The following is a 14,510-nucleotide window of genomic DNA, read 5'->3' on the forward strand; positions in this document are numbered from 1 at the left end:
AGGCAGACATTTAAATTAAATACCTAGTAGTATACATGAACTAGGGAAAATAAAATGAATAACTGTGGAAGACTGCCAAACTTTATTCATATTAGTTTACTACTTATCTTCTAGGAGATGTTTGATGCCACTTTGAAAGATAGAGAATTGAGCTTTCAGTCTGCCCCAGGTACCACAATGTTTCTGCACTGGTTAGTTGGGATGGTTTACGTCTTTTATTTTGCATCCTTCATCCTTTTATTGAGAGAGGTAAGTCTATAAGAACAAGATTGGTATGGAACACAGAGAACCTTGGATGTTGAACTTTTGGTTAAATATTTCACATATGGGTATTGCTGGTACTGTTTTTTCTGTGTATATTGGATTTCAACATTATGTGAAAAGGGTCACACTGTTACTGTAGTGGGAAATGATCATGAGTGTATTTTATTTACAGGTTTTTAGTAACAAAGAGTCCTTAAACATAGATGTTGACTTTAAATGGATCTAAGTATAGTTCAGTTCTTTTAGATTAATACTTGAGAAATAAGCTTGTAATTGGTTATTGTTTCTTTATGTCTTTCTGATAATGCTTTCTTTGTTCTGTGTACCATTTTGTTGAACATTGTTCAACAAATAGCCTTATTATGTTTAAAACTTATTTACTGCAGCAGTCTTACCCAAAATCAAAAACTAAAAATAGAAAGATAATTTTCTCTTTATACATAATTTTCTGTTTCTTCTTTCAGGTATTGAGACCTGGTGTCTTATGGTTTCTCAGGAATTTGAATGATCCAGACTTTAATCCTGTGCAGGAAATGATTCATTTGCCCATTTATAGACATCTCAGGAGATTTATCTTATCAGTGGTAAGGACTTTCTTCAAAATTTTCTTTATTTCGGAAGAAAATGTCATACATTACCTCCCCTATACACTACCATGATCTGCTTGTTACTGAAAAGTCTTAAAAGATATGTTCTCAGACTGTGTTAGAGCTGATGGTTACTTGAACTTCACCTTTTAATCACAGAATCACAGAATAGTTAGGGTTGGAAAGGATCTTAAGATCATCTAGTTCCAACCCCCGGGACACCTCACACTAAACTGTGTCACCCAAGGCGCTGTCCAGCCTGGCTTTGAATGCCACCAGAGGTGGAGCATTCACAGCTTCCTTCGGCAACCCATTTCAGTGCCTCAGCACCCTCACAGTTTTAATTTACTTAGCTAGTTAATTCAGAACTTTTACCACCTCACACTGGAATGTTTTTCATGGAATTTTTCATATTTATTTATATATTTATTTAATGGTTGTTTTTCATGGAGTTTTTCATATTTATTTAATATATATTTATTTATTTATTTTCTTCATAGTGGCCTGCACTGGGTTAGTAGCTGAAACAATATTGCTAACACACTGCTGCCTTGGCTGTGGCTGAAGGGTGCTTGCAAGGCATCAATGCTTTTTCTCAGCTTTTCCATTCTCTGTTAAACTGTCATTATTTCAGTCCATGAGTCTTCTTGCCGTTCTTCTATTTTCTCCCCATTCAGCTACAGAGGAGAATGAATGAGCAGCTGGGTACATGCTTGGTTGATAGCCAGGGTTAACCCATCACACACAAGCAACATGTCAGAGAGATTGGTTGGGAGCTATGTTTGTTTGTTTCTGCTTTTTGGAGTAACTTCTAACTCCTTTGTTCCAGATTGTCTTTGGATCAATTGTACTGCTCATGCTCTGGCTTCCTATACGCATTATTAAATACCTTCTGCCTAACTTTCTTCCATATAATGTTATGCTTTACAGGTAAGTGTTTCTTTTTTGAAAGATGTTTTTTCAGTCTCCCTATAACTAGAAAAAAAGTATTTGCACTCTTTGAGCTCTAATGTGACACTGGTATGTCACTTTTTTTGTTTTCAATTAATCTAAACTTAATTGTTCTAGAAAATAAAAATATAAAGGATGTGGATAAATCAAAATAAAAAGCCAGCAAGAAAAATAAAAGGCATTTTGTATTACTTCCATGGTGATAGCTGTTAGGCTTTTGTGTGCCCTTAGAACACTTTCCCTTTCAACTTCTCGATAATGAAGTTGCTGTCATGTTTGTTTTCTCGCTCATTCCTGATTATCATTACTTCAAGACTAAAAGAATATCCGTAACTGTTTCTTTTTAATGATACCTGTATCTTTCTGTTTCTAAGCAATAACTGAAACGGCAATGATAAGAGCAAGTAGAAGACCAAATCATATTCTGATATAATCCTTCTCAACATTTTTTTTCTTTCTTAATGCCTAAGCACTCATGAACACTTCACCTCAGAATAGTATATAAAGAAAAATGTCTGCAAAAAACTGAGAATTGTTCCTGCTGGCATCCAGTATATTTTTTTTATTGTGGTGATGTTAATGTGACTCAATGTGAAAGATTACTATCATAATGTTCCTCATGTCTGATTTTATGCTCTTCCTATTGTTTCTAGTGATGCTCCAGTAAGTGAGCTTTCCCTAGAGCTTCTTCTGCTTCAGGTAGTGCTTCCAGCTTTGCTAGAACAAGGACACACAAGACAGTGGTTGAAAGGTCTTGTACGAGCATGGACTGTTACTGCTGGATACTTGTTGTAAGTATAGAAAAACAAAATAACTACAAACATTGTGTCCAGCTTAGCCTTTTACCATATGTTCCAGAGTTCAGGGATTCCGGAACACCGTGAAAGCAGCATGCTTTCCAGAGAGTTACCTAACAAACAAGCTATTTTACAGATAAATCCGTGATATAAAACTTGTATACTTATTTTCTTCTTCTAAGGAGTAGTTGTACCTACTTCTTTACAAGTAATTCTTTTGGTATGCTCTTACAGCATTTGCTTAGTTAAATAAAAAGGAAAAAAATCTGTAATAGTATGACTAACAGCTTGTTAACTTCCTATTATATGGAAAAATTAGAGGTAAGCGTCAGCAGTGCATTTCCATGAGTCATCTTGCATTTCTTACTATAAGAAGATGAAAAAAAAAAGTTTAGAACACTAAACTGAAGAAGTGCATACCTTTTAAATTGGAGATTTTCAAGTTAAAAGTCTCTAAAGAAGGATAAAACTGTATTTGTCAGATAAAATAGATGTTCATACGAAGTGAGGTTCTTTAATTTAGACTGCCAGGCAGAGCTTTAGAACTTGAAATTATTTTTTAGTTCATATGTTGTTTACCACATTAGCCATGAAAAAAATAGGTTGATTTTGTTTCCATAAAGTTTTAGATTTAACTTCAAAGTATATTGTCATTCTCTCATCATGTCTTGTTCATTGTGGGTTTTGCCAATGCAGCACTATTAAAACGAAGATTGATTTTTTTGCTGTGTCTGAGACAGATAAATGAAAGACTTCTGTCTTCCACTGCAATCCAGAATACTTATTTTAGCTTTTCTTAAGGAAACTCTCCCCAGCCTGTTCTCTTAGTTTGCATTTTGGAAACTTAACGGTTTTAATTTGTCCATGTTTTGACAGTGTTCAAGTATGACAGAAGAGATTTTGGAGATGATGATAGAAATAACTTTGCTTTCTCTACTGTTGCAGCTGGTAACAGTTGTGAAATATCTCTTCAGCAATTTTAATTGAGCAAAGATGAAAATCTTTTCCCTTTTCTTAAAAGGCAGACTGCTGTGAAAAATATTTCTGTTGTTTGCCAGCGGAATCATATAATAGTTTGGGTTGGAAAGGACCTTAAGATCATCAAGTTCCAACCCCCCTGCCATGGGCAGGGACACCTCACACCAAACCATTTCACCCAAGGCTTCGTCCAACCTGGCCTTGAACACCACCAGGGATGGAGCATTCACAACCTCCCTGGGCAACCCATTCCAGTGCCTCGCCCACCCTCACAGTAAAGAATTTCTTCCTTATATCCAATCTAAACTTCCCCTGTTTAAGATTTAACCCATTACCCCTTGTCCTGTCACTACAGTCCTTAATGAAGAGTCCCTCCCCAGCATCCCTGTAGTCCCCCTTCAGATACTGGAAGGCTGCCATGAGGTCTCCATGAAGCCTTCTCTTCTCCAGGCTGAACAGTCCCAACTTTCTCAGCCTGTCTTCCTACAGGAGGTGCTCCAGTGCCCTGATCATCCTCATGGCCCTCCTCTGGACTTGTTCCAACAGTTCCGTGTCCTTTTTATGTTGAGGACACCAGAACTGCACAAGGTACTCCAAGTGAGGTGTCTCAAAAGCAGAGTAGAGGAGCAGGATAACCTCGTTCGACATGCTGGTCATGCTCCTTTTGATGCAGCCCATGATACAGTTGGCTTTCTGGGCTGAGAGAATATCTGCGTGCATCTTACTGCTAATAAAAATTCTGCTAAAGCTGAGGAAAATTAGATTCTAAATGTTCATATTGGTTTGGGGCGTTTTTAATCAGACTCAAATATCTGTTTGCTATTGATGTATGCCAGAAATACCAACAGAATACTTCTTAAAGTAGATTGACACTCTTTAGGATGATGTTCTTGGAAAGCTCTGAACAGGTTTTGAGCAATATAGAATCTTCTTGAAAAACTCTACTGTACTGTGGAAAATGTGTCTGTAGCAGTTCAGTACTGTCCTTGTACAGTTTAGGCTTGAAGGCAGTTGTTTCCAGTAGAGCCTAGTAGCAGTAAAATTAAAAGCTGGCAGTTGAACTGCCTGCTTACTTGAACTGAAATATCGATGCAATTTTCCATTTGTATGCACAACTTTAAAACCAGATGTTTTTAAAGCAGTCAAACAGGTAAGTAATTTACTTGTGGCTGTTCTAATCTACATCCACACTCAGATTTTTCTTCTAAATTCTGTGTTTAGGATGACATTGAGGATATTATCAAAAATGGTTTATTTTACTTTATCAAGAATCTGCCTGTATAAATTTTATGCAGCTTGTACACATTCTGGGTTAGCTTCTTTTTCTGTAAGGTCAGATCATATCAAAACAGAACAAAACTGAAACTTTGATTGTTACAGGGATCTCCATTCTTACCTGCTTGGTGACCAGGAAGAGAATGAAAACAATGCGAACCAGCAAGCTAACAACCAGCATGCTCGCAATAATAATGCCATTCCAGTTGTGGGGGAAGGTCTTCATGCAGCCCATCAAGCCATACTTCAACAGGGAGGACCTGTGGGTTTCCAGCCTTATCGTAGGCCTTTAAAATTCCCGCTCAGGGTAGGTATATCTAATGCATTAAGAGAAAAGGAAAAGGCAAAAATTTAGCCCACATGTTATCAGAAATCAAGTGGTGCGTCATGTTGTTTTGTGTCTTGTTCTATTTGTGTATTTCTGCTTTTAGGAAAGTAGAGTTACTCTCGCATACAGCCTTTTTCAGCCTATAACTTAAGACCTTCAATTACCACAATTGTTGTGTATTATCTGTTAGTTCATGTTCTTATTTTTCCTAATTGTTGATAATGAAGAGAAACAGAATAACTCCCCAGCAAACAGGTAGTTCAGGAGGCATGGCTTTCAAGAGGGCATACTTCATAGCCCTCTGTAGCCAAAGTGTATTTTAAACTATTTTGCTTTATTAAAGAATTAAATGGAGAACTTTCATTGCATCTGTATTAAACACAGAAGCGTGTTACAATACTTGAAAGTTCTGGATCCCTGCAGTTTGTTGTTGGCAAATACTTCAATTTCTAGAATAATATAATATATAGATAAATTGTTTTGTTGTTACCAGAACTCTGAGTTAATAAATATGAACTTAAACACAACTCATTTACTATGGTTCCAGGTATAGCTCAAGAGTGGAAGTAATGGTTAAAGTTAGAATAATGCAGTATTGCTTATGAAGTTTTCTTAAAATTCAGAAGCTACCAGAATTCTCATGACAAAGTACAAAATAAAGCTTTTTCTTTCTCACTATACTCTTACCACCTCCCCCTCTCTCCCCTTAAATCTCAACCTAGTAGAACTGCGGGCAAAATTGGAATCATTTTAGGATACTGTTGAGCTTCTGGGTGTTTGAAGCTGGGGCTTTGGGATGAGCCAAGGTGGGAAACAATTCCCTATACCTGATTTTAACCTCTAAAATGACTCTCAAGTAAGGGCTGTGTTAAGCTAGGGACTTGTTAAATACTTTCTAGAAATACCTTTATGTGAGTTATTTTTGTGGATGCTTCTGGATAAGGACATGTGCTAAAATCATCATACTGTAAGCTTTCAGTAATTTGGGTTGCTGACCTGGTGATAATAACTAAGCAGTTTCATATTTGGCTGCCAAAGACTTTTCTGGTCTGCTTACCTTCATTTAGGTATTTTAAGTAATTCTTTTGACAGAGTGTAGAAATTAATAGAAAATCTGATCCATTGTTTTCAAGAGATTTTCAATCACTTGCATAATCTCAGACACGTGGTAGCTCACTGATGCAATTCTATGTCCCTCGTTCCACTTGTTAGAAATACTTAAGTAATGAATCACTCAGCATCACTGTAGGTGCTTCAGCTGTAATTTTTAGTATACTGACCTTGGTTCTACTTTGATAACTTGATCTTAAGTGAAATGTGTTTCCCACACAGACTTCCACTAGTGAACAGTGCTGTAATTACTTTCTCTATTGGGATTTTAAGCATTTGAGAACAACACCCTATCTACACAAATGAATGTATCATTACTTCTCGTGGATTTTGGTATGCTATTTCTGAAATCCCTTTGGCTGTAGTTTTGAATTTCACTTATTGAAGTTCATCCATTTTCTGGTTTGGTTTGGATTGGTTTGATTTATTCACACACACACACACACACACACACACTCACACACAGAGATCTATTCCATCTTCTGGAAGCCATTTTTAGTTTACTGTTTGCTGTGGCAACTTCAGGGAGATTTGCAAGATCTTTGAATATATTGCCATTACTGTCAGTGCTGCATCTCTCGTAAGAGTGACTGGCTGCCTGTGCGTTATTTAGGTCCAAATCAGGAGTTGCTCTTCCTCTTGTATGTTCTCACTGTTCGAAGAAACAGCTGTTTGTAGTGTTCAAAAGCTTCATTCTGGCTTTAGTTCGTCACATGTTGTTTATTCCCACATGGACTGACTTTCCTCTGGCGTTCCCTAAGTAACAAATTGTTTAGATAATACTGGTCCCAAGCAATTCACACCATGTTTTCCTCACCATTGAGGTTTTTTTTTTTTTGTCTGCAGTCCAGTTGTCAGCTACTCTAGTTTTCTTCCTTCCATCATTTGGGATCCCTAACCCTAAAGAGAATATTTTGTGTGAAAAAGGGTACATGGCTGTCACCTGGCAAGTAGCTGGGTATTGTGCAATCATTCCTCTTCACTCAGGCTAATGTTTACAAAATCACATGATATTGTACAAAAAATCGAATCTTTTTTTTTTTTTTTAATCAAATTTACAAAATCAAGATTTTTATTCCTTTAAGCAGTACTGGAGATCCTAATGTAGAGATGTGACTGATCTACATTGTCCCAAAAAGTCCCATCAAGGAAAATGTGTGTTACAGATTTAACTTTCTCAGTAGTCTGTCATGATAAGCTGTTAGTTTCCCCATTGCTTTTTGTGTGGCTTTGATTAGTGAAACAGAATTTCATAGCATGTGCTGCTAGAGACATTCAAATACTTAAAGAGACCAAGTACATGAGAATTCTCTGATAAGATGTAAACCTGACTAACTATCTGCCAGCTTTGCTGTCAGCTGTTGGTCACATAAACCTGAGGGCATCTGGGAGAGCTCTCTTGGCAAGCTTTTTCCTTGTTGTAAAACCACTTTCCTTGTTGTAAAACCACTCTGCACTGGCATGCAGAGAAACCTTTAATTGAAAGTAATGCTGATCAGTGCAGTAGATTATTTTTTAATGTAACACAACAAAACCCTTAAGTCATTCTGGATTCAAATGATAATTTTTACTGTTGAAACAACTGATGCGAATTTTTAAAGTAAGTAACACTAAATGTGCTTTGTATACTATGGGTAGGTTTCTTATTGCTGATTTATTTATACAGTGAAACATGAGTTGGTGTTTGACTGTTCTAATTTAGGTGTGTTTCTAGGATGACACATCTTCTAAGTGTTTTTATTGGCTTTGGTTAAATAACTTCCTTATAAACTGTTTCTCTTTTTTTTCCTCTTTCAGATATTTCTTTTGATTGTTTTCATGTGCATAACATTACTGATTGCTAGTCTTATCTGCCTTACCTTACCAGGTAAGTCCATTATTGTGAAACTACAGTGAAACAACCTCAGCATCTTGCCATGCTCAACAGTGGCAGATGTTTTGGAACTATTGTTTTAAGTTAAAAGGAGAAAGCATGGAAAATGATGTCTTGTTTTTAATGGTCCATCAGCATATTTTAATAATCTAAAATGTAAATGATAAGAGATAATACCTGTATTTAAATGACAGATTGCCATTTCATTTTTTTGCTGTAGAATAATTTTCTTCTAAGGGCGGGCTTCAAATTCTGAGACAATCTCTGTAGTAGTATTGAGAGAAAAAGAGAACTTAAAACTCTTACGCCTGCTTTGCCACTTAGAGAAGGAAAATACATAGGTTGTTATCAGTTCTTCTGTGGTATCTTTTTTAATGAAATATTCTGAAGGTGTCATCGTGACAGGTCACTGGGAGATTTTGAAGTGATATATATGCCATTTCCCAAAATTGTGTGAATAAGTACTCAAACCAAATCAAAAGCACTTTGTAGGGTATTTTTAAAAATAATTTGGAATAAATTAAGACATGTAAACTCATTTGTTTTTTGTAACCTGACTGCCATTGTACCACGAACATTTTTACTTCCTTGTATTAATAATGATATTAGTTTTGTTATGGTTTTTATTATGTAAAATAATTCCAGTATAATATTAGTGAATAGAAACATGATTAAAAAGTGAAATGTAGCAAATGAGTCTCCCATTTTTGTCAGAGAGTTCTGAATAGTGCTTTGTTTTGCTGTAGTTCAGATCACATTGCTTGTGTAATGACCTTTTAGGGGGAAAAAATCCGACGTGTATTTAGCATCATCTGTGTAACTACATTGTGCTTCACACATTTGTGCTGTATGGTTATAGTATTAAAATGCTGCTTTATGTTGAATAATATGTGTGCGTTAGTATTTAACAATAAATTCGATAAGTATTTTTTAAGTGGCATCCTTCCTTAATACATCAAAAAGCATTACTCTATTTAACAGTGTTTGTATTTTCAGTATTTGCTGGCCGATGGTTAATGTCATTTTGGACGGGGACTGCCAAAATCCATGAGCTCTACACAGCTGCGTGTGGTCTTTATGTATGTTGGCTAACTATCCGAGCAGTGACAGTGCTGGTCGCCTGGATGCCGCAGGGGCGTCGAGTGATTTTTCAGAAGGTTAAAGAATGGTCTCTCATGGTGAGTCCAGAGAAAAACATTTCATTTAATTATTAAGAAAGTAACTAATGAAACTTGTTCTCTCAGTTTTGCTTCCGGGTTTTACCCTGTTATGTATATTATGCTTTCCTTTTCAGATTGTTTTGAAACTTTTGCAGCTTGCATTCTCATTGCATGGGCTAACTGTATTTTTGAAAGCCACTTAGCACAATATTAAGCCATCAGTATAAATAAGTATGCATATATACATGGTTTTTTATAGTATGTGCCTGTTTCATTAGATTACCCTGTGTGATGTGTCGTTGAATACATTTACATTTTCACATATACCTGGAGGCTTAACTATTACTCATTTAGCAACTTGACATTATCAAGTAAGAAAAACAACTAGTAAAGCTGACAGATGATGATGAGCAACGTGTCCCTACAAAGCAGCTTGATGCCTGTTTTCAGGAATATCTTTATAATTTGTCAGATTTTTGTGCTGTTCAAATTAATGTTTTTAAATATTTTTTTATTATTGTTATGAGTTCAGATTCTCACCATGGCAACAAATTCATATCCCACTTTTTTATTTTAGTTTTGATTTTGAGAATTTCTGTAGTAAATTTCTTGCCTTAGTACTATTACATATTCAGGCACAATCATTCCTTTTTCTGTAGGGAGTACTGGAGTAGAACCCAGTCTTGAAAACTTGCATCACAAAACTGTACGTAAGAACATTATTTTTAGGGGTATATTAATTAGAGGTCTGTGTATTTTTTTTCCCCTCCAGCTTTCTCTGTATAGTTTAAATTACATTTTGAAATTTAAACAAAAAGAATCCTCTGATGAAGATATTGGTTTGGTTTGTTTTTTTTAGATAATGAAGACATTAATAGTGGCTATACTGCTAGCTGGTGTGGTTCCGCTTTTACTTGGTCTTCTGTTTGAACTAGTTATTGTTGCACCTTTGAGAGTTCCTTTGGATCAAACACCTCTCTTCTATCCTTGGCAGGTCAGTTGCTCCCATTCTTCTGCTGTTGGTATATTTCTTTACTTAGAATTCAGGAGTATGGAAGTTCTTGTTTCATGTTGATTGTGTGCTTCAGAGCATTTTCCACCAGTGTGTTTTTATGTGGCAAAGACATCCAGTCTGGATGTGAGGATTATTTCAACCAAAGGGATATGGTTAGGAATTCAGAGTATGAAAAGCTACATGCTGTGGGATGACATTAAAGGGTCTTTGCATTTTAGTGATTGGATATTTTTTTTTCAGTAGCATAATTGTAAAGATACCTACAGAAGTTAGTATAGTTGTATGCACTTAAACAGATATGTATATACTCTGACCTTTCTGGAAAGCTTTCTGCCTACAGTTATGCTGCAAGTTTTAGCTGAACTTTTTTTCATACAAGGTTTCAATTCAGTGGTGATAGATGCTATGAATGGAATTTTTATATGCTTTAGGATCATCTTAGTTCTTTAAAAATTTGCAATTAAATATACTGGAAGACTTTACGTTCATGTGGCAGAGCTTCCTCAAAACATCAAATTGGTGGGATTTGAGTCTTGTTCTAAATTAACAGGAAGCTATTGAAATAGGGAATAATTCCCATTTTTGACAAAGAAGAATAGTTATACAAAGTGTATATGCTTGAGCAAACACAAAGGAACTTTAACATGGACTTTTTTGTAATAAGTTCTTAATTTTTTTAATGTATCTGGGGTAACAGATGATAATAAAAGCTGTATTTTTAAATAACTGCTTAAAGAAAATATATTTCCCCAGCATTTTAAGAAAGTTAATTAACATATGATGGCTTACCAGTTCTGCAGCTGTTTATTCTCCCTTGTCAGCCTTTGCATTCTAATTCTGGGTGGGTTTTATTGAAGAACTTTTCACAAATATCTGTAACCCAGAAGAGACTGGCACATGACATGCAGGGTTTACTAGAAGCCTGTTGTTAAATTGTGTTCTTTTAATTCTACGCCACAGTAATTGTAAATTACGTAAAAAGCATAAATTCTTCCCTGAATAGTATGACATTCTTTTTTAAGGAACAGTGCCTTGCTTTGTTTAGCTTTTCACACATCTGGTAAGGTTTAAAATTTAAAAGAAGAATTAAAAAAGCCTAGCATGTTCCAGAGAGCTGAGTATTTTATAGATGTCAGTTAAGCTTGAGAGTACCCTCTCTTTCTTGCAGAAGATGTCATGTCTTTTAAACAATATCCCATGTAAAAAGAAAAATAATTATTTTTTCACTTACAAGTAATATTAGCAAGTTTCTCTAAAAGCTTTTGGTTGTCAAACTATTTAAAAAGATGTTAATGCTAACTGTCCACTTTTACAAAATTAGGACTGGGCTCTTGGAGTTTTGCATGCCAAAATAATTGCTGCCATAACACTGATGGGTCCCCAGTGGTGGTTGAAAACTGTTATTGAACAGGTAGGGAAAAATTAACTGTGTATATTGTCTGTATAATACATTTTTAATGTTTTTATGAATGTGTGAGTTGGAAAACAGAGTTACTGTTGTTGTAATGGAGTAATTTGAGTAATCGAGTAAAACGCAACTAGTTTTGTAGAATCCTTTTAAATTGTATAGCCTAATCCATTAAGGTACACTTAAAACAAAAATAAACCTCAGAAATCTGAAATCAAGCAATTGCGGAGTGTATGTATATGCAATTTTATCAGGTTTGTATTAAAGTGATGAGAAACATCATTATTTCGTCAGATGAATTCACATGTGTCTCAAGTACTGGATATTTATGTCTGCCACTCAAGAACAGAATTTCTGCCTTCTCCACAGCTGTAGAGATTAGCTCATTCATAGATGAGTACATATGAAAGATGGTCTTTCCATTCCCCTGTGATTATTAAGACAGAACAGGTTTTGTGAACAGTTCTGAGTCACATGGCCTGTTGCTTTCTTTGGCAGAAGTTTTCTTGATAATAATCTTTAAAGTTCTGTGGTTGCTGTCTCAATGAAGTATCTCAGTTGTTTGTCAGAAAGTAACTTTTCAACCCTGTCTTATATGTAATGGTTATGGTGCTTGTCCTGACCTCTGTACAGGAGGTGGCCTCTCAAATCTAGCATATAGTCCCAGATATTAAACCGTTTACTAATCGCTGTAGGTGTCACACTGGAGAAATTAATCTTAATCCTGTGAGTACCTTTTGATGCATACAACAGCTCTTCCTTCCGTTTTGAGTACTGTCCCTGGTGCTGTTTGTTGTACACACATTCTCCTGAGCCATCCTTAGAAATGGATGCATCCAGGCTGTGGGACAGAGGCCATTGTCTAGCTGTAAGTGGTAGCCATTGGGAGCTGGTGTTTTCCTGTGATTAGTCATGTTGAGACCTTGGCTCCTGACAGTAGCTGCAAAAACTTAAGAATTATGGAGGCCCTTTCTTGAGGCACAGATTCTACATGCAGAGGCTTTGGTCTGCCCAGTCAGCTACAATGTAAGATCCTGTGAACTACAGCGTAAGATCCTATTTTCTGCCTGTGTTACCAGCTTTAATAGATTTGCTCTACTAGCATACACAGGATCCTCTTTTGGCAAGCTAACAACACAAAGCGATCTCAGGTCGTCATCCATAAAACCACCATCCACAGCTATATTTAATGATCTTCCAGCTGGTCTCTTGCACTCCTGCAACTAAATCACGATACTACTCAAGATTAAGTTGCTCTCCTGCACACTGTTTACATGATTTTCTGTAACCCTGATGTAGATTAGTACGGAGTCTTTCATTCTTCGACTGTGGCCATCGTGGTTTTCTTCAAGTTGGGAACACCTGTTTCCTCTCATAAGGAGAATCGTGTAAAACCTTGTAATTGTTAATGTAAGCACAAAGCATGGCTTTTTAATTGATCCTCTCTCCTTCTGACTTCTTGTTCTTAGGTATATGCAAATGGGATTCGTAACATTGATTTACACTTCATAATCCGTAAACTGGCAGCACCCGTAATCTCTGTTCTGTTGCTTTCCCTGTGTGTACCATACATAATAGCCTCTGGTGTTGTACCTTTATTAGGTATGTATATATTCAGAATACTTTTCATTATCTGATGGTTTAGAGCAATGCAAATGTATCTGGAAATAGAACTTCATGCTCTGGGTTATTTAAAAACAATCACACACCACTGTTCTGCCAGCAAATGTAAATCCTTAAGAATTGGTGTGTCATCTTAAAAGTTTGGGTTTTTTTGAGAAATGCAATATATTATTCTGACTGGCTTTTGAAAACTAAGTGCAGAATACATTGAGAGCATGGGACTGCATAATACCTACATTCCTCCTTTTAGATATCTAGCTAGTTTGGGAAGGGACGATTAATTCCTTTCTTGTTTAGACAACCTTTAATCTCTGTTTTAAAAGCTATACTGAGTTGAGGACATCTTTTCTGACTTGTCAGATTCTAAAGGAAACTTAGAACAAGTGAAAATACGGGTTGAGTTTTTCATTCAGTATTAAAATGTAAATTGTTTTGAGTTTGGTTTTTTTTTTTCAGGCTTTTCTGTCTCTTCATAGTTGAGGGAAAAATCTTCTTAGAAGCAGGGCAGGTGTGCTTTTTCATCAACAGTTGTCTCTTGCTAGTTAGTTTTGATGTTACATGGTCAGGAAGTGCCATTTTATTCTTCAGCCTCTCACTTGAATGCAGATTTTAGTGTCACCTTTTTTCTGACACAAGTTATAAAGAAGTCAGTGAGCAAGAAAAGCTAATAAACTGCCCTTTTTTTTTTTTTTTACTGTGTTAATGGAAAACTTCAAGTTTTAATGCTTTGGACGAAAAATATCAGTAGCTGTTATGTTGGATCTGTGAGATAAATGGTTGTGCTATTCATTTCACATCCCTTTTACTGAAGTTACAGTGCAACAGGAAGTGCGGAAGCAGGTAGAGAAGCAGAGATGCATGAGTCACTTTAGCAGTGTTAGATTATGTGGGGATTGTGTCCTGTTTTGCAGGAGTTACTGCTGAAATGCAAAACCTTGTTCAGCGACGAATTTATCCTTTTCTGCTTATGGTGGTGGTTTTGATGGGAATTCTCTCCTTCCAAGTCCGCCAGTTCAAGCGCCTTTATGAACATATTAAAAATGACAAGTGAGTATACAGTGGGGGGTGTGTGTTAATTTTTACACTTTAAATTGTGATAACAACTTCAGATTGAATGCAGGCATTGTAGATACTTAGGGCT

The 14,510-nt window shown here is 36.1% G+C and overlaps 1 protein-coding gene and 1 long non-coding RNA gene across 9 annotated transcripts in view; one reads left to right on the top strand and one right to left on the bottom strand.

Moving 5' to 3' along the window:
* The window catches only part of MARCHF6 (membrane associated ring-CH-type finger 6), a 47,280-nt gene that overhangs the window by 29,799 nt on the left and 2,971 nt on the right, over positions 1-14,510 (top strand). For 6 of the 8 annotated variants that reach the window (XM_061369681.1, XM_061369682.1, XM_061369683.1 and 3 more), the window contains exons 15-25: positions 115-249; positions 729-848; positions 1,681-1,781; positions 2,456-2,593; positions 4,958-5,159; positions 8,088-8,157; positions 9,145-9,341; positions 10,183-10,317; positions 11,660-11,749; positions 13,216-13,348; positions 14,281-14,416. In XM_061369681.1, coding sequence (XP_061225665.1) covers positions 115-249; positions 729-848; positions 1,681-1,781; positions 2,456-2,593; positions 4,958-5,159; positions 8,088-8,157; positions 9,145-9,341; positions 10,183-10,317; positions 11,660-11,749; positions 13,216-13,348; positions 14,281-14,416 — 1,457 coding nt within the window. The remainder of the gene's footprint in view (positions 1-114; positions 250-728; positions 849-1,680; positions 1,782-2,455; positions 2,594-4,957; positions 5,160-8,087; positions 8,158-9,144; positions 9,342-10,182; positions 10,318-11,659; positions 11,750-13,215; positions 13,349-14,280; positions 14,417-14,510) is intronic. The other 2 variants (XM_061369684.1, XM_061369689.1) reach the window with 1 other exon arrangement.
* On the bottom strand, positions 6,730-8,975 carry LOC133221078 (uncharacterized). Its single transcript, XR_009727883.1, has 2 exons — positions 8,341-8,975; positions 6,730-7,190 (listed from the first exon to the last, which is right to left on the bottom strand). It is a non-coding gene; the product is annotated as an uncharacterized LOC133221078 (long non-coding RNA).

Source organism: Neopsephotus bourkii, unplaced genomic scaffold (assembly GCF_033783945.1).
Source record: "Neopsephotus bourkii isolate Nb327-2 ecotype Australia unplaced genomic scaffold, CSIRO-AGI_Nbou_v1 NB_1508, whole genome shotgun sequence".
Taxonomy (NCBI): domain Eukaryota; kingdom Metazoa; phylum Chordata; class Aves; order Psittaciformes; family Psittacidae; genus Neopsephotus; species Neopsephotus bourkii.